At 40.9% G+C, this 21,814-nt stretch overlaps 1 protein-coding gene across 2 annotated transcripts in view; it reads right to left on the minus strand.

Annotated features, from left to right (window-relative positions):
- The window catches only part of slc24a4b (solute carrier family 24 member 4b), a 41,776-nt gene that overhangs the window by 11,005 nt on the left and 8,957 nt on the right, over positions 1-21,814 (minus strand). For both annotated transcript variants that reach the window (XM_084378062.1, XM_084378061.1), the window contains exons 3-10: positions 10,868-10,944; positions 5,912-5,986; positions 5,747-5,831; positions 5,546-5,649; positions 5,130-5,204; positions 4,991-5,016; positions 4,520-4,573; positions 1,213-1,304 (exon numbers count right to left, since the gene is read on the minus strand). In XM_084378062.1, coding sequence (XP_084234188.1) covers positions 1,213-1,304; positions 4,520-4,573; positions 4,991-5,016; positions 5,130-5,204; positions 5,546-5,649; positions 5,747-5,831; positions 5,912-5,986; positions 10,868-10,944 — 588 coding nt within the window. The remainder of the gene's footprint in view (positions 1-1,212; positions 1,305-4,519; positions 4,574-4,990; positions 5,017-5,129; positions 5,205-5,545; positions 5,650-5,746; positions 5,832-5,911; positions 5,987-10,867; positions 10,945-21,814) is intronic.

The following is a 21,814-nucleotide window of genomic DNA, read 5'->3' on the forward strand; positions in this document are numbered from 1 at the left end:
AGAAAATTAATGAAGGAATACATTTATATGATGTTTAAAATTACAAGAAAAAGAAAGAAAAGTAAGGGAGAAACTTGACGAACCATCTCTTCAGGTAGTGCGGTTCACTGAGGTCAGGGGACGGAAGTTTTCTTGATCTTTGGAATTTAACAAATCACATTTAAAATGAATAGTACGACATTTTGCATTTGTGTTTATATGCTTTCTTGCTGAGAGTTGAGAAGGTCGATACCATTCATGTCTGTAGATTTAATATAGAAGATACAGCCAGCAGCCGGTTAGCTTAGCATACAAAACACAGGAGACAAGCGGAGACAGCTTCCCTGACTCAATCTGAAGCGGAGCATATGTGCTTATAAACACCTCTAAAGCTCGTTAATTAATATGTTGTCCCCTGTTAAAAAGCACTACATATAACACTAGAACGAGCAGCTGGTTAGCTTAGCGTACTGTAGCAAGAAAAGAAAGAGGCGGGAATGCGGGAAAACGGCTAGCTGGCTTCAACCTAGATGAGATAATCAGCCTTCACTTATTAAAACACATTACCTCCTTGTTAACTTCAGACAAAAACTGATATCCGATACTCTCGTGTCTGTACACTGACTATGCGAATACAGACGGCACCTTTAACTTAGCCTAGCATTAAGACAGGAAAATGAGAGAAACGGCTAGCATAGCTTCATCCGAAGGCAACAAAAAACATCTACCAGCACCTCTAACATTTACTAGTTAACATGTTATCTCTTGTCTGTTAAATTCATATTAAGTCATTTTACAGCTGTTATGTGTTGAATATTTCTTAGCCTGGCTCTGTTACCATCTCACTTTTTCACTGTTTGCTGAACCCAGCTTCTGGCTGTAGCTAGGTATCAGTTTCCTCGTGTCACTGTCAGCAAGGAAGCAAATTGGCCACGTCCAAACTTGTCAAACTATTGCTTGAAGAAAGAATACAGGATAAGGTGAAGCAGTTCAATTAAGCAGAAAGGTGCAAAGGTTAAAGCCACAGACCCCTTACGGAAGGAAACAACCACATTCTTCCAGAGAAAGTCAAATTTTCTATTTCTATGTTATATCTTATTTCAACACACTACATCTGATTGTTTTCCTGGCAGAGAATAGTCTTGGGTACCCAGCCTGTCTGATTAACCTTACCTGTCGATATCAAAGGCGATGACGGGTCGTCATCCCAAACATAGTCATAACTAGTATTACCGTCCTCCATCTCACTGCTGGCCGCAGCGTTACCATTGGCCACGTTCTTCTTCGACTTCCCCATGAAAAATCTCTGCATGCTGGAGTTGAATCTAGCAAACAGATGGAACATAATGCAGAAATCAGAGACGCGACAGCTCAGCCGAGACTCAAAAATGGAAAAAAACAAACAAACATGGGATATTCTGTATCAAGATTCACATTTGCAAAAAGGACTCGTAAGCTTCAGATGAAAGTCTCCAGCTTTGAATTACAGATACAGTATAATTAGCCAAAATAACCCATTTACTCTCCATACTTCTACAGTAATTTACAGTTAAGGTGGCCTACTTTCTCACAAAACAGCATCAGCGTTACACTATACTGTACAACAAATAGCTGACGTACCGTATGCTCTTCTACATTAGACTAGAAAAGAAAAAGTTAAATGTTCCCTGAAGCCAATCACAAAAGTCTTCAATGAGACCATTGAAAGCCATTATATTAAAATGGATCATAAATACTGAACACACTGTCAATTCTTTTTCTTATTTAACTTCTTATAAAAGGTTTTCCATGTCTGAATTGAGGGTTTAAGGATAAAGGTTGTTATATTTTGTCCGAAACAAAAAAAGGCTGGAAACTATTATCACCAGCCAAGAAAAAAGTCAAATACCACTGTTATAAAAGTAGAAATTTAGAAGCAAACTTGTATAAAAACAACAAGTACAAAGCTTTACATTTTTCCTACAGATTAAAAAAAGAAAAGGATCGCTAGCTTGACTGAAAAGCTAAACACACACCAGCCTTGTTAGCTTTATAGCTACCTAGCTGACTTACAGCACTTATCGTATTGTTAATAGACCATGATACATACTTCTGTTCTGTACAATCACAGTACAACTTTTGTAACGGTGGCTTCAGTTTTATAACTGTCAAGGAAATGCTGGGACAGTTCGCTAACTCATGCTGCTGAAACGTTTTTAGTTTAGTTAGTTTGACATTATGCAAAAAGAGACGCATGCTATTCTGTTATTTTGTACAGCATATCAAGCCAGTTTCAGTATATTTGAATAATGGAATCCAAAAACTAGAATGACACGCAGTAGAGCGTATACCTCCTCCAGGGCTTAAAAGTCCCCTTTTGTAGAGGGGATTTTTTTTTTTCTTTTTTAAGATTGATGTATTATTCCTTGAGAAATTCCTTGCAATGTTAAAGAAAGTGAGGAATAAAACCCCGATCTGTCACTTTATCCGAATCCCCACCAAAAGTTAATGGGGTCTATTCTGGGCCGAGACCCATCCTCCATCCAAGTTTCCTGGAAATCTGTTCAGTACTTTTCGTCTAATCCTGCCGACAAACCAACCAACCAACAGACAGACAGGGGTGAAATCATAACCTCCTTGGCAGAAGTTATTTTGTTATTTTTGATTATTTTTCTTTCCCGTTTGTTTTAAAATTGGCAGCATTTGTGCTATTTTAGGAGGAAAAAACACAATCGCAGCCGAGACTTGGAAGGTCACCTCGGAGCACTGATCGCTCTATATTAAACCCTAACTCGACTCCATTATGACTGGAACAGCCCAAAATGGACAGCGGATATTTTGGGAGAGGGGAGACATATGACAGCACATCCTACAGTAAGCACTTCTTTCCTCCAAATGAGAAAGGAGAGGAGTGATCCGGTTAAGCCTGTGCTCTTAGCCACTGCAGAGGGAGAAAGATTAAACTCTTATGGCAGGGAGAGAGCAGGATGCTGCTGAGTGTAACACAGATTACCAGCTGGACAGAGACAGCGGCGCAGGACGATGTGGTTGGCATTATGCAGTCTGGGCTTTAAAGACACAAATGTGGCGTAATAGATGGAGCCAAAGAGACGGGAGACGAGAAGTTATCAGTGCAGATTGAAGCCCAAAATAGTGATCAGACGATGCCCATCCCAGACAACTGACGATTTATCGCAAGTTCAAAATAAAATAGATTTAAGTGCATTTCACGGGTGTATCATCAAATAATATTTTAAATGAGTTATACATTTTCATATCAAAAAACTGTAAAATTGTCCCAGCTGTGTGAAAATGCATCATATTGCAGTTACACTTAATTTATTAGAGGAGCGATCTTTCTACCAGAAGGTCCGTGTGCTGAATTTTCAGCTAACATCTGGGTAGGTGCCATGAACGCGACACTCCCCTCCAGCTGGAAACACACTCCTCTCTTTTGAAACTACTGAGTGCACAGTTGGTCACACTCATTAGGCCACAGGTATTAGTGTGTAAGAGTTTAAACATCTCTCCCCATGCACACATGCTCAAGTTGTTGTGGTGGGAACGTTTTATCAGCAGTGGTGGAGTGTAACTAAGTATGTTTACTACTTTACTGTACTTACAATTATGAGGTAACTTGTACATTACTGGATTATAAAAAAAGGTGCAATATGTAAGAAGTGGCCACTCTGAGACATATGCTGATCCCTATTTGTTCTGAGTAACTGCTGCCAACTGTAGCTACCATTAGCTAGTTAGCTCAGTTAGCCGTGCAGCTAGCAGTCTGGGCTGAGTTCTGCATTGCTACATATGCTTGGCCACATAATACATCGACAACATATTGTCAGAATGGTTATTTATTCACATTCGTTGATAGTAGCTTTAAGTTTTTGAATATTTTCAGCCATAATTCCTATGTATTGCATCTTTAATTTCGTCTTCTCCACTACATTTCAAAGGAAAACATTGAATTTTTACTTCACTACAGTTCTGACAGCTATAGTTACTTTTCAGTTTTCTATTTCACGTACAAAACATACATTCATAAATTAGAATGCCTTGTTAAAGATTCAAATTTGTGATTTCCAGCACTTGCTTGTGAGCCCTTATAAAAAAGCAGTGTCTAGTTGGGGCACTTCACAATTCAGACGTCTATGATTTGTATGACTTTGAATTTCTTTATTTTAATTTGTTGGAAAGGTTTTCTGTTCTTTCCATTTTGTTATTTATTTATATTATTATTTCAAAAGGCTTTACTATACTGTTTGTTTTCTTTTGTTTTTACATGTTCGAAATAAAAATATATCAATCAATCAATGAATTTGTGCAGCAGGACCTTTGACAGGGCCTGATGCCTCAGCTGTGATTCATTGAACTGAACTGCTTGTGTGTAAAGTTATTAAAACCAGTCACATCTCAACCAGCTACGACGTTAAATTGCTGCTCACATATTTTTGCATCTGTATTAATGATGACATATATACTAATGTATCAGTCACAGGGGCCTTTTGTGTTTTACTTCCGATACTTTAAGTATAATCTGATGATGTGCGGTACTCACTTCATGACAAGGATATATCCAGCGTACATGACCACCAGCACCAAACTCTCCCACCTGATAAAGAGAAAATGAAGGATGAGTGATAAAAGGTCAATAAATTCAGGCTTTATAGACAAAGAGCGTTCCCTTATAGCTATATTAATATTTCCAGGTCTATCTACCTGCTATAACCACTATTTGATAGTATCACTAAGAGATCAGAGAGAAATCAGTTAAGTTAGGGCTAAGTCAGCGACTAAGCTTGACATTAAACGAACATTTTTTTTAAATAAATCAAAACTTTAAAGGGAGACTACGTGAATTTTGCTAAACAGTAAATTTGAAAAAACTATACAGTGCACCTTTAAGAATGAATCAAAGATGTGTATTATTGCTGAGGAAATGTCCTATTTCTTCTTTCAAAATTCACATAGTCACACTTTAATACATAAACACATTTAGGCCTGCAGCTTAACAGGATGAGTAACTTACCAAACTATCTTCTCATCGTAGATAAACTGAAAAGAGAAAGAAAATACTTCTTTTAGATGAGAATATATAGCGTTCAAAAGAAGAACACATCATGTTTCGGTTCATTAATAAACACAGATGGTGAACTTTTCCAACTTACTGCAATCAAAGCCAAGACAGACAGGATGTAGTAGAAGGAATCCCTGAAAACCGCCCACCAGGTCAATATCACCACCTGAGATTACAGAAGGAAAAGTGCACAGTCATTTTTTTTTTTAAAAACTGCATCTAAAGTGTAATAGAGTTCTGTGAGGTGTATTATCAAAAGCACTTAATATGTAAATTTAACTTGACTGGAAAGAGCTGAGAGAAGAAATAAAGATTTATGATCTGTTTACGCCTCCAGAGTTTCTCCATTTCCACTGAAACCAGTTCTGAGAAAACTAACCGAAGCAGATGGCTTTGTTTTCCCCTCAGCAAAACTCTTCTGCCACACATGTGCTGCTCTGCACTCTATAAATAAACAGAACGATGCCGCTGCAGCAGGAAGTCACACACACGAATAAACACACACACCTGTCCAGCAAAGATCCCGCAGACACCGATAATGCAAAGGATGTTGAAGACCGCTGAGCCGACGATGGTCCCCACCCCCACATCACCGTGGGTGATGAAGACACCTGCACACAGGGAGGTAGCCAATCAGAGTCAGCGGTGACACCAACCATCTGGGAATGTGAGTGCGCACATGCTATGTGTGTGTGTGTGTGTCTCTACCAATGACAGATGCAAAAAGCTCTGGCGCAGAACTGCCAGCTGCCATGAAGGTGGCTCCGGCAACATCTTCACTCAGATCCAGTTTCTGCAGAAATAAACCAAAGATTAGCGGCTTGAACAGTTGATGAAAAGAAAGAAAGATGAAGGACTACAACTCTCGAGTACCTCGCAGATCTTCTCCAGTGATGTCACAAAGTATTCGTCGCAGACGATGGCGAGGGCCAGGAACATGTAGAGTGCCTGGAGACAGAAGCAGCAGAGTTAAGTTTGAAAAGTTTGTGTGACAAGGGCAAGATAGAGAGAGAATACAAGTGTGTGTGTCCGTGTAGAGATACACTCTTAATCAGCAGAAATTAGTGGAGTTAATGGAGCTTTTGCGGAGCAAGATATTCTCCTGCTAGAGGACGGGTGAAGGGGAATCTCAAAGCACGGCGCTCGATTTAAATGGGACCTGCTTTAAATTCAAATGTCAAATTAGTGACACACTGCTTTCCCTTACAATTTGAAAAATCGACAGGGCCTGCGTACTCCCGCTGCTGAGAGAGGAGGGAGGGAGGGAGGCCTATTTCAGTAGCTGAGGCGAGATCTATAAATTATAGATCAGGTGTGACATCATATCGGCCCCGGCAGCTCCAGCAGCTGTGCTCTGCTCTATGCTATCCACAGGGGGCAGTGCAGGACTGCAGCATGTTCAGACCCACCACATACATTTTATCCTCCTCTCAGCGGCGAAGCCGAGACAATATCAAGTCTTATTTCAGTGTGGAACATAAAGCTGTGGACACTTAATGAAGTGTTGGTGTAGAATACAAGGATTACAGCTCACTGTGTGGCATTTAGGTGCAAAGTGAGTAAGAAAAGGTACATTTACTCAATTACTTCATGTCAGTACAAAGTATTTTGTTTTTTAATGTCCAGGGCTGGAAGGGTTACTTTTAAAAATATATTCTGTTACAGTTACTAGATACCTGTTAAAAAGTAGTAACCTCAATCAAATATCACAATATTAAGTGATGTAACTTGATTACTTTGTTACTTTTGGATTACCTAAATACCAAACATAAGCAAATAAAGACAATGGATCAAACTTGGTTACTTATACTTTGAGTATTTTGTTTTTATGTCCAGGGTTGGGAGGGTTACTCTCAAAGTTACTAACTACTTCTTTCTCTGTGTAGTCAGTAACGTAACCCAAGTATCACAATATTAAAGTTATGATTATTTTCTGCTACTTTTGGATTACATCAATACCAATCATATGCAAATTAGCATAAACAAACCGTTTTTTTATAGTAGAGCTGAGAGGATTCATCAATAAGGATTGCATTTCCTTTTAATTATTTCCACAATTTTCACTGTTCATTGGATAAAACAAGCCTAATGAAGGTGTAACCCTGAGCTTTAAAATAACCATTAAAGAGCTGCTCCTGCACTGCCTCTAACGCCTGGTCTGGAGTCGAGCCTTTACTTCTGTAACTTATGTGCGTCACTATGTAAACAGCCATTATTGAAATATATATATATATATATATATATATATATATATATATATATATATATATATATATATATTATAAAATATATACAGCTGTACCACAGTCAAGGTTACGCGCTGAAGCTGCGTTATTTTAGATCACACTACCTTGCTTGGCATGACCTGCCTTACTCTGCCTCTGATCGGTCACATCAGGCTCGTTAAGTAATGCCGAATGCGCAACTCTCATCAAAGATTGAACAGAGGCGAGATGTCACACTCCGAAGCTAAAACGGAGCGTTCAAGACACAGTGTGTAAAGGGATGCTGCAGCAATGCACCATATGAGAAAAATGTGTTTTTGCAAAATTAAAGTATGTAAACCTGTTCTAATAGGACCCCCAAATATAGGTACGAACCTGAACATTAGCATAATATGACCTCTTTAACAAATGGAACATATAAAGTTATCATACCTATCATAAACATCAGTTGCATCTTTACAATAAAGAATTGCTTAATAAATGGTTGATAAAGGATTTCATTGTTTGTAAACAGTGAAGTAACTATTAACTTAAGTTTCATTAACTGTAAATGTACCATTTATTAATGATGGTAGATGTAGACCTATCCAATAGAGTTACGTTACCTCCACTTCAACCATATTATACTTACTGTATATACTTAAGTAAGGGTTCAAATGCAACACAGTATTTTTACAATGTGGTATTAGTAAAGACTCCTCCACCACAGTAGATGTTGTTTACAGCTGATGTTTGTGTATTCTGCCTTCATCAGGGTTTAGAGAATATGAGATATGAGCCGTTTGTCTCCATGTAGCAATTGTCTTAGGTGGGGATCTGTACGCTAACATAATCTCCGTGGTGAGAAGTGCTTAACTATGAGGTGAAGGCAAACTACTACAGCTCTTACACCTCTGCTCACAACATCTCATTCATCATGTCAGTGAATTTGTCGAGTCTATAAAAAAAGGTCAAAAGAGGCAAGCTGTGTTCAAGGCTGCAGCTGCCATTAACGACCACGAGGTCATGTCATCTGGAGGTTTTATGGTCTAATCCTTTTATTTTTGTGACTCTAATGGTTCCGGCAATGTTGTTGTATTTTTGAATCATCGTGTTGGATTTGTTGTGTGCAATTTTGTCTTGAAACGACGGTCGGGTCCCTCCTGTTCATACATACCATTAAAAGATTCATTCCTAATGAGCTTTGAGTGTCAAAGATGGAGAACAAACCCCTGAAAAGCCCTTGTTCTGTTCTAAAACATATTAAAATTAATATCTGAAGCAGTCTGAGGAAGACAAATCAAGCGGATATCCCTTTAAGTTGCTGTCTTTTAGCATAAAATTCCCTGTGTTCCTGTGCTGAGCTGCAGTGGAAGCACGACGGAATTCATTTTTGACAAAAAAAACTAACTTCAAGACAGACTTGAAAAGTTGTGATCCGTCCTAGAATACAATAAAATATTATATTATTTAAAGACCTCGATATTTCTCATATCCTGGCTACATACAGCCCTGGGCTGCCTTCGACAAAAAGAAACTTATTTAAGCCGGTTTAATCCAGCATGAAGAGCAAGACTTACTGAACAATACTGAATAACTCTACAGGTGTCTTTATGTCCAGCCAGTGGAGCTTAGCATGACTGGATATAACGCAATCATGGTTGCTCATGTGGAGAAGCAGCTCATAAAATATAAATAAAGGACATTTGTCTGTCCTTATTTCATACCCTCATTCTGTATTTATCAAGCACTGTTCTAATGACTCATGCTTAAATTTAAACTCAGACTACCATATTTATGAAGCTTTCTCCACTCTCCTGCATTGAAGTTCTCCTTTGAGAGACATCATCTCTTTAAAATGGACAGTTAAATGAATGATGTCTCCCCCCCCCCCGACGTTACGATGTGCATTCAAAACATTCAAAACATTCAAAAGATCGTAAAGGCTGATCTGTGAAGTTAAACCAACAACATCTCATCTGAGTTTATATCATCTGATTTTAATCCAGGGCTGCATCTTGCTGGTCGCCCTTTGCTTGTTTACTGTAATACAGGCAGTTTGATGCAGGTTACTTCCCAAGTGTAACGAATTACATATTACTAGTTACTAGCATTTGAAATAAATAAGTTACTTTACATTATTACCTGTTTGTGTAGTGCATTGCATTAATAATAATACTACTTTTGCATTACTTTTACCAAAATAACTGCAGTGGGACCAGGCATTATGAAATGGAAGAGGGCAATATTGTTGCCATGGATAAACCGGGTCTCTGCTGGTTGTATAAAACCTTTTACTGTAACTCAAAACATGTTGTTTATCATCATTTGTTCAGCTTTCAGCTGTGATTAGAAAAACAACTGGAAAAAACTCTGCTCCCTCTCCAATAAATTGTGTAGATTCAAGCCGATCTAACCGTGTAGAAGGTCTATATTGACAAAAGTAAATACATTTTATTGTTGTGAGCCGCTTTGAACGACCTTAAAACGGGTCACCAGAGACCTGTTGGGTCTGACCAGGCTGAAAATCATCTATAAACACTTAATTTTGGGCCTCATCGCTCAGTACTGGACATTGCAACTGTTATAATATCACACCAAATCCTATTTGAAATACATGATAGTACATTGTTAAGTAATACATTACTATAATGCGTTAACAATAAACACTACGAAAGCCATGAAAGGTCTTAGGTCAAACATTATTTTTCCCTGTTTTCCTGCGATAACAAGTTAAATTTGACCTTTTCTTGAGATCATGAGTATTTATGTCATCACCACAGAATAATTAATATTTTCACCGAGATAAGATAATTATCTCAAGGTCTCGTGAAAACAAGCTTTGTTACCAAGATAGTGTAGCAAGTTAATTTAAGCTGGAAATGGCGGATCAAGCAGTGCCCATTATGGATGGCATAAATTCATAAAAAGTTAATGTGGTTTGCTTTGAAACACCCAAAAACCAACCCCACAGAGCAGTGTGTATGTAATAGTCCACTCTGATAAATGATCCTCTCATTTGTTTCTTGTGATAATGACGTGAACAAAGTTTGGTTTCCTCGAGATCTTGAGAAAATGATCTTGTTATGTTGGGAAACCATTTGTTTTTCCGTGATACTTACATAAATAACTTGTGATCTCCAGAAAACAAATAGAATTTAACTCGTTATCACAGGAAAACAGTCCAAACATTCATTTAGTTCAGTCATTAACCCTTGGCCATCCTCAGCACAGATATGCATTGCCGAGGTCAACAATGAACCTTCACGTTCTGATTTAGGAGATGCTTTTGCACTACTCATGGTCTCAGGTACGACTGAACTTTTCTACCCATTTCTCTCTTTCTTCCCCATCATCATCACATGCAAATCCGTGTGTGAGTTTACATCTATATAGCAAAATGTCTGAATTGAACGTGATCATCTGAGCATTAAAAAGATTCTCTGTGGCATCTTTACAATCTGGCTATGCAAAAGCTCCCACCACAACTTGCACTTTGCTTGTTTTTTAGCTTTTAAAGACTGGAAGGTAGTTTGGATGCTTTGTGGAAAAGCTTCTAAATCCGGTGTGACAGGAGGTGCAGGTGTAGTGTCTTAAAAAACAAACAAAAAAAAAGGCTTCTTACCGCTGCGATGTGCAGCAGAACGGCCCCGCTCTTCCGTTCTTGGTTGGTGAAAATGTCACTGGGGAACTCGTGTATTGCTGAGGAGAGAGAGGAAATGTCACAGTCACCACACATCAGCAGCGTGACAGCGAGGTAACATGTCCCCGCCACACCCCGACCAGCCTGGGGTGTCGGCGGTTCGGGAGGCTTACACTGCATTCGTTTGTTTGTGGCACCTATGGGAGAGTTATTTGTTCTCTTCTTGTTCCCCTTCTTTTTTACTGGATTATCTAACACAGCATAAATGTGTTGTATACCTAGAAATGGGGCACCACAGCCAGAGGGGGTCAAACGCACATTAAAGAACAGCCTGTGATCATCAGCCAAAAAAAAAAAAAAAAGCTGGAAACTCAGACAACATCAAGGGCTTTGAATTTTCAAAAGGAATGAAATGACTCTAAACACATTTTGAGATTGATCATCAGCCTGCAGTATGTCACACCACTCAGCAGCCAGTGACTTCATACCTATTCATGGAGGAAGAAGAAGAAAAGAGATCGAGGTAACCATCACATCTCTTCACATACTGATGTAAAAGCTTGGGCTATATTAAGAGCCTGAAGTCATACAGAATTAAAGCAAGCAGGCAGAAAAACCTCCCATGCTGAGGACTCGTCATCCATCATCCAGAGCTCCAGCTGGAGCACAGTTTGATCATGGTACCACCATACGGCTCAGGTCTCTGGGAGCACAGTCGCACCACAGTGCACCTGGCTGGGGACAGAAGCTGGCCGTCTTCCTGACGGGACCCGGCATCTGTGGCGAGCGGCCTCTGTCCGACCCGTCCCTGTTGGGCCTGAGCTGCAGGCTCACATCTCGTCTCTCCTTTTAACAAGCCTGCGACATGAGCTAGCATATTGCTTACACATGCTACAGCTTACTCAAAGCTATTCTTAGCCTTATCATAAACTATCCAACTGCACAAGAAAACCCAAAACAGGTCAAGGCAGAGTCTACATCCTAGAGCAGGATTTCCCAACTGCAGCATGCTCACAAAGAACGACAATTTTAACATTAGAATTTTTAATAGCCGTTTTTGTTGGAGGCCATCTTTTTCAAGGACTCTTTGGATAATGGATAAAGATTCAGCCTTTTTGTGGTGCTAGTGGTGCCAAGTTGTTTTTTTCCACAATGCTAACAGGTGCTCCCAACAGAGTGCTGCAGGGATGGCATATTTTTATTCTTCCTTACTTTCTTACTACACTGCGGTCTCAAGATGTCAATGTCGCCACCACGAAGCGTCGTACTACGATATAGTATACTTTCCTATAGATTGATCAATCTACAAGGTATAAAGTCGAAGTTAGCAACCACCTTTTCTGAGACACAAACGGTTTATAATTCCAATGTGGGGTATTGACTGATCTATTTTATGTTGTAAATAAAAAACGTGAATATTTCTTAAGCTTTTAACTATCTTGTTTAATGTTAGGATGCTAACATTTGCTAATTAACATTCATCAAGAACTACTGCAGAGGCCCATTGTTGTTGTTGATGTCAGTCTGGCAGATTTTGGACAAATTGAAACTTTGACCTGATTATGTCAGAGTTAATAGAAATCATCCTGACGAGGGCATGACTATAACAATCCTTTACCCAGTAACAAACATGTCAACCTCATGTTGGGCCTAGATGAAAAGTCAAAGGGTCACTAAAGTCAGTAGGATTCATATCCAACAGTTGTTGAGACGTTTCAGTCTGGATCAAAATGGTAGACCCACCGACTTTGCCATCCCGAGAGCCTTCAAACAGATGAGAGTTGCTGCGGTACTACTCATGCAGATCACTCTTCGAAAATACACAAATGATGTGAGGACAAAATGTAACAGTCTGAGCCGGCAGAACAATGCTGTTTACAACAGCAAATAAAGGAAAGCAATGGGCCCTTGTCACATATGGACTCGTGAAGTGGAACAGTGCTCACCTGAGACTTCTCACCGCATCTGTCCCAACCTCACCGCTGCCTGTTTTTATGATATCCGATGGTGTGCACACATGACTTAACCGGCGCAGCGTTTGGAACACTGCACAGGCAAATCAAATACTCCACAGTGTGCAGTCCGAGCCCACTTAATCAACTGCACGCATCCTGGATTTCACTCAATTACATCACATACATGGAAATGTCGTTTTGCTTTTCCGTGTGTCATCCAACACATTATCTTTGCCAGGAAACAAACGACGGTGCTATTTCTGGCAGTGGGTCGCGAATTAATGCGACCTCGATCGGTAGGAGTTTTGGTGCCTCACGTGCAACTCTGCTGCACATCATGACACGGCAACTGCGACTGATTAGAGGACAGAATAATAAAAAACCCGAGAGGCTGCAGAACACCTGGATGACATTGGAATCTCGCAGCAACGTTGACTGTGGCAGGCGGCTTTAGCTCATTTCATTTCCGACAGGTTTATGCGCTGAATGAAACGTGTCGGAAAGCCGACGGCCAAAAGCAAAGGCGCAATCAATTACAGGATTTGTCAGCTGTGCCCTCAGAGGTGGCTGAAAACAAACTGATGCCAATACAGAAGGCTAAACTCCTACTGATACCTCACGGACAGACAGCCTCGCAGCCATACGTTATTCTAGCTGCTGAAGGTTGCTTCTGAAAAACATGAAAACGGAAAACCATGGGGAAAGTTTCAGGTTTGAATGTCCTGCTGTCCGAGCCTTTTCACCTCCTTCTCCCACGTTCGACTACCAAACCCGCAGGTCTGCCACTGATCAATAATTAAAACGCCTTTGCCATCCGTGTTCTTTCTTTACGTGCCAAGCCCCCGGCTACTGTACACAATCGGAGCGTTAAAAATAGGTGATCGCAAAAGGTGTTTAAAGGGCGCCAGCAGTGGGACAGCAGAGAGATGACAGGCAGGCGGGGGTCACCTCCCGGCCCCCTGTAAACATTCGAGCAGACAGCGTCTACAGGCTTCGTCTGTGTCTCCTCGCTGTAGAGGTCAAACCGGACACGAACATGCTCCCACAGCCGTTTCCCCCCACACAAGGACAGGACAGGATGTGCACACAGCAGCGGCGCTACAGACAGATTGCTTAAGTGATGCATCTCAAATGAGAGCCATAAATAGAATCATAAATAATATGTTGCTCAGTTGAACTGTGCATCTGAAGTGTAATTTTCACAGAAATAGAGGAGATGAATTGGAAAAGGCACATCGTTACGGATGCATTTGTTGATGAAAGAATTCCAATATTTATTTTAAAATCATTTTAATAATTTATCATGTATAATAATGAAAATGGCCTTTCACGATTTCCTCATTTTGCCTCATTAGCGCAAATGCATTGAGCTTGCCATCATAAGACAAAGAAAAGCAGCAAATCTACACATCTGAGAAGCGGATCCAATCGAAAACATCACTTTAAAAAGAATCGCTTTAAAAAGGTCGTCAAAATTGTTGCAGGTAATTTTTCTGTTGAACTACAAAATCAATTAATTTATTGTTTCAGCCATTATGTATTTATATCTTGAATACAAATCTCTCTCTCTGTTTACAGGTCTTAGGGAGTTCTACTGCATGTGAAAAAAGTAGTATAAAGCCTTTTTGTGGCTCCAGAGGAAGCTAAACATAATCTGACAACTTGCCTCCAGTGATGTCATTCAATGGCTAACTTGCATTGTGGGTAATGTAGGCACCAGGTTCTGAAAAGGAAGACGAATGTGTGGACTAAAAAAAGGCGATATCTCTGGTGCTACTGTGCCGATTTTGATTGTTTGTTTTTAAACTGTCCAAAAACTGCTTGTCAAAACCTGGCGCCTACATTACCCACAATGCAACTCAGCCACTGAGTGACATCACTGGAGGCGATTTATCAGATTATATACAGCTTCCTCTGGAGCCACAAAAGGCTTTATACAACTTTTTTCACATATGTAGTAGTACTCCCCAAGACCTGTAAACACACTTTACTGTGTAAAATTGGTGGAATTGCCCTTTAAACTTGTGATATGCATAATGTAACTTCTGACACATAGCACCTGCACAGATATGAACATTTGGCATCTTGGACCAAATGACACAAGCCACTTTGTTATTCATTTCACCAGAAACTAAAATCTTCAGGTAAATGTTTGAGTCGAGTGCCAAGCAAGCTGCTTCTGTTCTGCGGTACAAAGCTGTGATTGTACAAATCTAAAAAAAAAAAGGAAAACTTTCATCTATCCTGCTGTTCTCCTGTTTGCATGGGACTGCTGTCATTTTTGGAGGCAGTGACAGAGGGAGAACACGAACCAGGGACGTCTGCACTGGCGCGGCACGCAGGAGGCGGAAAGAAAAAAAAAAAAACGCTCTTCAGAAGCTAAGCTACAAATCTATAAATAAACCCTGGATTCTCTGTTTGGACACCTGACTGTGCTGCTTATGCAAGAAATTACTGGCAACACTTTTGTTCATCTGTCTCTCCAACCCCCTCCTTCTCATCTTCTCAACCCCAGAAGTAATTACAAGGCCACACAGAGTCCTCAAAAGAACTTTTGGAAGGATTTCAGTGACTAAACTGTGTTAGTTAAGGACAGTATGGACATTTTTAGGGGGAAGGAAGGTCAGAAAAGAGTGGTCTGACTTGGTTGGTCATCGAACACTTGGACAAAGATATGTATAGGAGGCAGGATATAGAACAGAAATGACATCAGTGCTTTGAAACACCAAACTTTTTTCAATATAAATGACCTCAAGAATCTTTTCCTCCATTATGCTCTGCATATCCAACACCGCATAAGCCTCTGCTGATACATACCAACCGGCCCATGTCTGTGATAGACCGATATAGGCTGTAGGCTGTGCAATATATAACTGCAAACACAACAGCTGAGAGCCAACCAGCTCGTATGTTCTGCACCTGCGTGAGAAGAAATAACTCTCCAGAACACTGGGTGGCGAAGTCCAAAAGACTCTGGACTGCAAATACACAAACCGTTGTTATGATAAAGCAGCATTTATCACTACTACTCTCCCCGATACAGAATATGTGCTCTGCTCGTGCACTGATATGCTTTGACGAACAGCCATTCAGTGCGTTTTCTTGCTGTTCCTCGCCAAACTAATACCCGTCTTTACTCACTTAATCATTAAATCCACATTCCTGTTGATTATCAGAAATCTCTGTGTAGACGTTTTGTGAAAGTACCAAAAATCATCCCTACACTACTGCGGCGTTATTTATGGAGGTATTTGGTCCCAGCATTTATTAAGCACTTTTGAGGAGATTTGTAAAATATCAGGATATATATCGTGTATCGCGATATTATTTCAAGGTCGTATCGCTCAGCTCCAATAGGCTGATAATAATCAGCCAGCTGGTATATCGGTCGGCTCTACTTTAGTGCACAGAGGGTCACAAAGGGGCACTTTGCCACAGGCACAGATAATCAAAAAAGGGCACAAAAAGAGGGGAAAATGTTAAACATGTCATATAAAGTTTACCCATAATATAATTTAAGCTCAGTCACTCAATGACAGTTCGCTAAGCAACTCATTATTGAAATAAAGAGACTTGAATACTGTTTTATTGTCTTTGTGCATTGCCTCTTTTAGTTATTAGTGACATTAGTGATGTTAATATACTGTAAATTGAACCAATTCAGTGCAATTTTATCATTTTGATATATCAAGGCGTTAGTTTTCCCTACATCAATGAGAGAGTTCAAAGAAAACCAGTTTTTAAGGAAAGTTAAACATAACGCATTCCCTAACACACAATTTAATCAGATTCCTGTTTTAATTCCGTTTATTATGAACAAGCATAAACTTCCTCGGATTTGTCGTGACACTGCAAATTACAAAGTTCAGTGATTTAAAAAGCTGAATAAGGTCTTGACATTTCTCTTTTCACGGTTTTAAGTCTCGCTTTGCAAAAAGAAAAAGAAAAAATCCTCAGACAACCTTAATTTATTGACGTATTAAATCCAGAGAAAGCCAGCCATTCTTTACATTTGTGCAATTATTATTCCATAATCTGGTAATATTCCAGATATTATGGTGCCGTTACATAATGGAGCTCAGTATCGAGTGCCGTCTGTTATCCCAGAGATAGGAGGACGGTGCAGCGAGCAGGCCGGTCTTCACCCAGCACACAAAAAACTCAATTATAAAACATGTACAGGCATGCAAAAGAGGCGTTTTTACAATCCTGTGTCTGCTTATAAGAAAAAACATAATGTGGCATCCTATATCAAACAATATTACGATGTAAGCAAGATGTTCTGGCGGAGCGCCTGCTGCCACCTTCTGTCACAACCCGCTCGCCGACTCACACACCAGCCGGGTCATTAACAGAATACAGTTGACACGCGGGTACAGTAGTCGAGAGACTCTTCAGAGGAGAATGATTCCTCTGGGTCATTATTAGTCCATTAGATAATTAGCTCGCTCCGGCAGACATCTGCGAGCGGCATGATTCAACTGCGATCGGCATCGGCGTCTTGTAAACATGACGGCAACATCAGGAGTTGCCTCGTTGGGGGAAAAAAAAAAAAATCTGAGTCACACAGAAACGATAAGTTCTCAAACACACACCATTATCCTCTTGTTGGGTCAATACTTTCACATGCTCATGCATCACATGTACATCGGCTCTCACATGCTCATGTGAGCACTTAAACGCATGCAATTTCACCTGCATGAGCACACTCGCAGACCTATCACACTGCTACTTTTAGCATCAGCCTTTATGGGATTTTGTGTGTGCGAGTGTGAGTCGTCAGGCTGTTAAAAGAGGCCGAGCTGGTGGACCAGAAGCCTCCTGGTTCAATAACGTAAAGGGGACACCACTGTGAGGCGTATGCATTCAGCTGTGTGCAGGAGAAAATAGGTAAACAGCTCCCTGAGGGTGAGGTATGGATCTGCGACAAAGCGAGAACAGAGCTACTGAAATTTTCCTTTTTTTTAGCCTCGGTTTTATTAAAAAAAAGGTGCTTCGTGCTCGACGGAGGCAGGACAGGATGAACGTTTACGAGGAACAGAAAAAAAAAAAAAACTAAAGCAGAACAGAATGTGAAGGAGTAAATACATGAAGAGGTCAGGCGTGTTTGAACTGCGCAGCGCGGAGAGTGCTCGGTGCAGGTGCTCGTGCCTGCGCTCCCCTCTCCGCTGCATTGTTCCAACGCTGGCACGCAAGTGAGAAGCAAAGCGAGGTCAGTTTCCATTATGCACAGCAGCATAATCCAGGCTTGTGTAATTCCCTTTTAAAAAGCCTCCTTCTGGTGTTTCCCTGGAGTTGACGAGCCCCCCGCTCCAATGTGGACTGGCTGCCTCGCGCTGGCAGATTTACCCGCCGTGCTGCTGCCAAATTTCCTGGTCCATCCCGTTCTGGCTTTTGTTATCGCCAAGAAATCACACAAACATTTACACCGAATTCTGCTTCTGCATTTTAGACACAGCTCCTCCTCATGCAGAACATGCAGTACATGCAACATGTGCAGCCTCTGCCCGTGAGCAGATTAGTGCCATATCTAAAACCACTATAATCAAATCCCGTCGGATTAATTCATAGTACAAACCAAGCCGCACTAAAACCTTTGCTCTGTTGTTCACTTCTGCGTTTTGCGCTGTCGTCTACTTCCATCGGGCCAATTACGCCGCTCGAGCGGGAGTCTTCAATGGATGGTGTTAGCGGCATCTTTATTAAAAGCAAGCTACTCCTCCTACACAACATTAGCCACAGTGCTCTGCCCCCTCTCTGGCTTCTCCGCGCTCCACAGCTGGAAACACATGGAGGGGTTCAGCAGTAACTAATATTCTGTGTCCCCGAGTAAACCTCAGGCCTCTCCTCAGAAAACATACCTGCCAACATCAGGCTCTGGAAAATGGCCAACCCAAGGATGTGAAAGTAAAATGACTTTGCATTAGTGACTTGAGACTCGATTTAGAGTTGTAATCTGTCAGTATTTCACAAAGTGATTCAGAGGGAATATTCTTTGATTGAAGAAATTAAGAAAGCTTGACTTGGAACTTGACCCATTTTTCCTTTCCTTCAATGTTTTATATATTTTCTTGTGACTATAAATCGGCACCACCAGAAGCTCCTCTCTCCCACAGACAACACTGCTCCTGAAACACCTCATCGGTAGCCCCGCCTTTAGTTCTGTGACTTTTTGAAATCACACAACCTGGGGGGGAATACAGTGCTGCAGAACTGGACCGTGTGAGAACACTGATGTGTTTTTTGAGCTTTAAAGCACATAAATCTATTTTAGTAGGAACCCAAAATAAAACCTGATAATGAGCAGAATGTCTCCTTTAACTAAAGGACTCGACTTGACTTGACACGACCTGTGACTTGAGTCTTAAATAGCTCACACTAAAAATATATTTTTTATATTTTTTTTATTTAATATTATTTTTATATATTTATTTTTTTTTTTTTTAAGTGCAAACATTGTGTGTGTGTGTGTGTGTGTGTGTGTGTGTGTGTGTGTGTGTGTGTGTGTGTAAGCGCTGAGGAGCCATCATTGCCTGGTAGATCTTCAAAAAGAAGAGGAGGAAGGATCAAATGATGCAGGACCACAGTCTGCAGAGCTGAGGGAAAAGGACGAGCAGGTAAGACAAGAGGTAAATGTCAATAAAGTGGAAGGTCTGGCACTAAGTGGGATTAAATTTAGAAGAGTATTTCTTCATCACGGGACCAGTTTCATCCATTTGCAGCTGCAAAGTAGGAAGACTCCCGCAAGAATTGAGATTGTTGGCAGCTCTGAAGCGTGAACTCTGGAAAAAAACAGCCATTACTTTTGTTCCAAATGTTAGAAGAGAAAAAGTGAGAGGATGATTGTCGAATTCGTCATGGGACTGCTACAGGGGAACTACATCTCAAGGGGTGGCGTGACTCAAGGTTAGCATGTGACCGGAGAGTTTCAGAGCCTCCATCAACCCCTCACAGTGTGATTTTTTTCCTTTGTGGGTTCACTCTAATCAAGCAGGGGCATAGAAACAGTTTGGAAAGCACCTTGTGCTCTACAGGAGTTATTATGGCCAATAAAAGAGGCACTTATGATGAATGGTTGCCTTAGCAGCACAAGTCTCCGGACAAGGAAAATAACATTAGCACCCCGTGAACCAAGCCAACGGCTCCCTCGCTGATCGCAGAAATAATGATGAGGAAAAGGCAGAGAGACCAAAGACGGCTGAGTGTAATCTATGCAGCCCACAAACAGCAGCTTAATTAAACAGCACTTCAGATCGCGCACACACTCAGCATAAAACAAAAAGCCTCCAATAACAATCCTCATCCAATCGAGCCAGGGTCCACTGCTTTCCCCTGGAGGAATGCACACCCGGAGCCATCACCGGTCCTCTGCTGGATCATCAGCTCTGGACAAACAACTGCACCGGGAATCAGGACAAACCCACAGATCTGTGAGCTGAATGAGCCCTGTGGTCCATTCGTCAAAGAGATTCTCCCCTACACCATGAACCAAGACGTCTATTCAGCTCTCTGGACATGTGTAGACGGTAAACAAGTTTGTCATCCGCAGACCACGAGCTGACATTCTGATTCATACATGGGAGTTTGTGTCATTAGCAGTGATTCCCAGTGACAAGTGCAACATGACAACAAGTCAACCGCAGTCAGTCACTCTAAGCTGACCAGTTCTCAAGCAACAAACAATACAACTTTGTGTTCACACCTCATCAGTCAGTGCAAACAAATGCTCCCTGGTGGAGTCATTCTATGTTTGTTAGAGTGTCCAGGAATCATGTCATTAAAAATGTTTGGTGCGATTTTATCTTTACTAAAACATATTAACTTGTTTCAAGAGCTTTCTAGAATCAACTTTTCTTGATACTAATGCACTGATTTGACTTTTGTCTCGTTCAAGATACTGATCCTCATTTCAACATAAAATTCCTTGAACATCTCATCTCCACTGAGAACAAACAATTGTCTTAGAGGTTAAGTTAAAAAAATTGAAATTTGGTCGTCATCTTCTCACACTCATGCCGATCAAACGCACCAGAAGTGTGACTATATAACTTGACCCGCCCTTCCATCAGCACGAAGGTGAGTAGATCGTGACTGAATTTTCATTCCTGGGTGAATTTATCCTTTAACCCGTTCCAGTTCCTCCTATTTTAGGTGAATTCGACCACTGTCATGACATGTTATTGATGTTTTTGCAGGTATAACAGACTGTAAAGGCAGTATCAAACATAATGGTCTTGCCACTCGTGCTGCCCACAGCTGACCCAAAACACAGCAACCCGTCAGCTGAGGTGCCTGAAGTCTGCAGCTATGACAGGTTTATTCACAAGACCAAGAACAAAGAGTCATATGATCAGCCCACACTGACGAGGCAGGGCGCTGGCGGGATAAGAGGAAGTAAGGAGGACTAGAGCCGATGAGAAATGTGTGGTATGTGAAGTACAGTCTGGTGCCTCCGGTGTGTGGAAGACTTGTGAACGGAAAAAAAAAAAAGATAATCCTGGAGGATTAGGAGAAAAACTTAAAGCACATAATCTTGTCATTTCAATAGAACCCCCACTGTGACTTTGAGAAAGTTCACACCAAGATGACCAGAGTACTGAATAACTCAAAGTCGGGCGGTGTAAACGTGTTTGTTTGTGTATAAAATAGCAGGTTACAGCAGCAGTGATTCATTAATCCCCTGAGGGATTCTGCCTGCTGTGCCCAGTAATGAAGTAATAGCCAGTTAGTCCTTACTGGGTCACTTGTGATGCCGCAAAATTTTTGAAATTACTTCCTAAATTGTCTGCGCCCGGGTGTCATCCCCTGTGTGCTGCTCAAATGCAAACAGTGATACAAATCCCTTTATTGAGTTGCACCTCATTTGAGCAAAATAATCATTCTCAGGGCTTAAAAATCCTCAACACGTCTCCTCGCCAGCTACATTTACACTTTATTAGTTTAGGTTTAGAGGTTTTTCTAATGACGAGTCCAG

Source organism: Pagrus pagrus (genome assembly GCF_965226575.1).
Source record: "Pagrus pagrus genome assembly, chromosome: 16".
NCBI lineage: Eukaryota > Metazoa > Chordata > Actinopteri > Spariformes > Sparidae > Pagrus > Pagrus pagrus.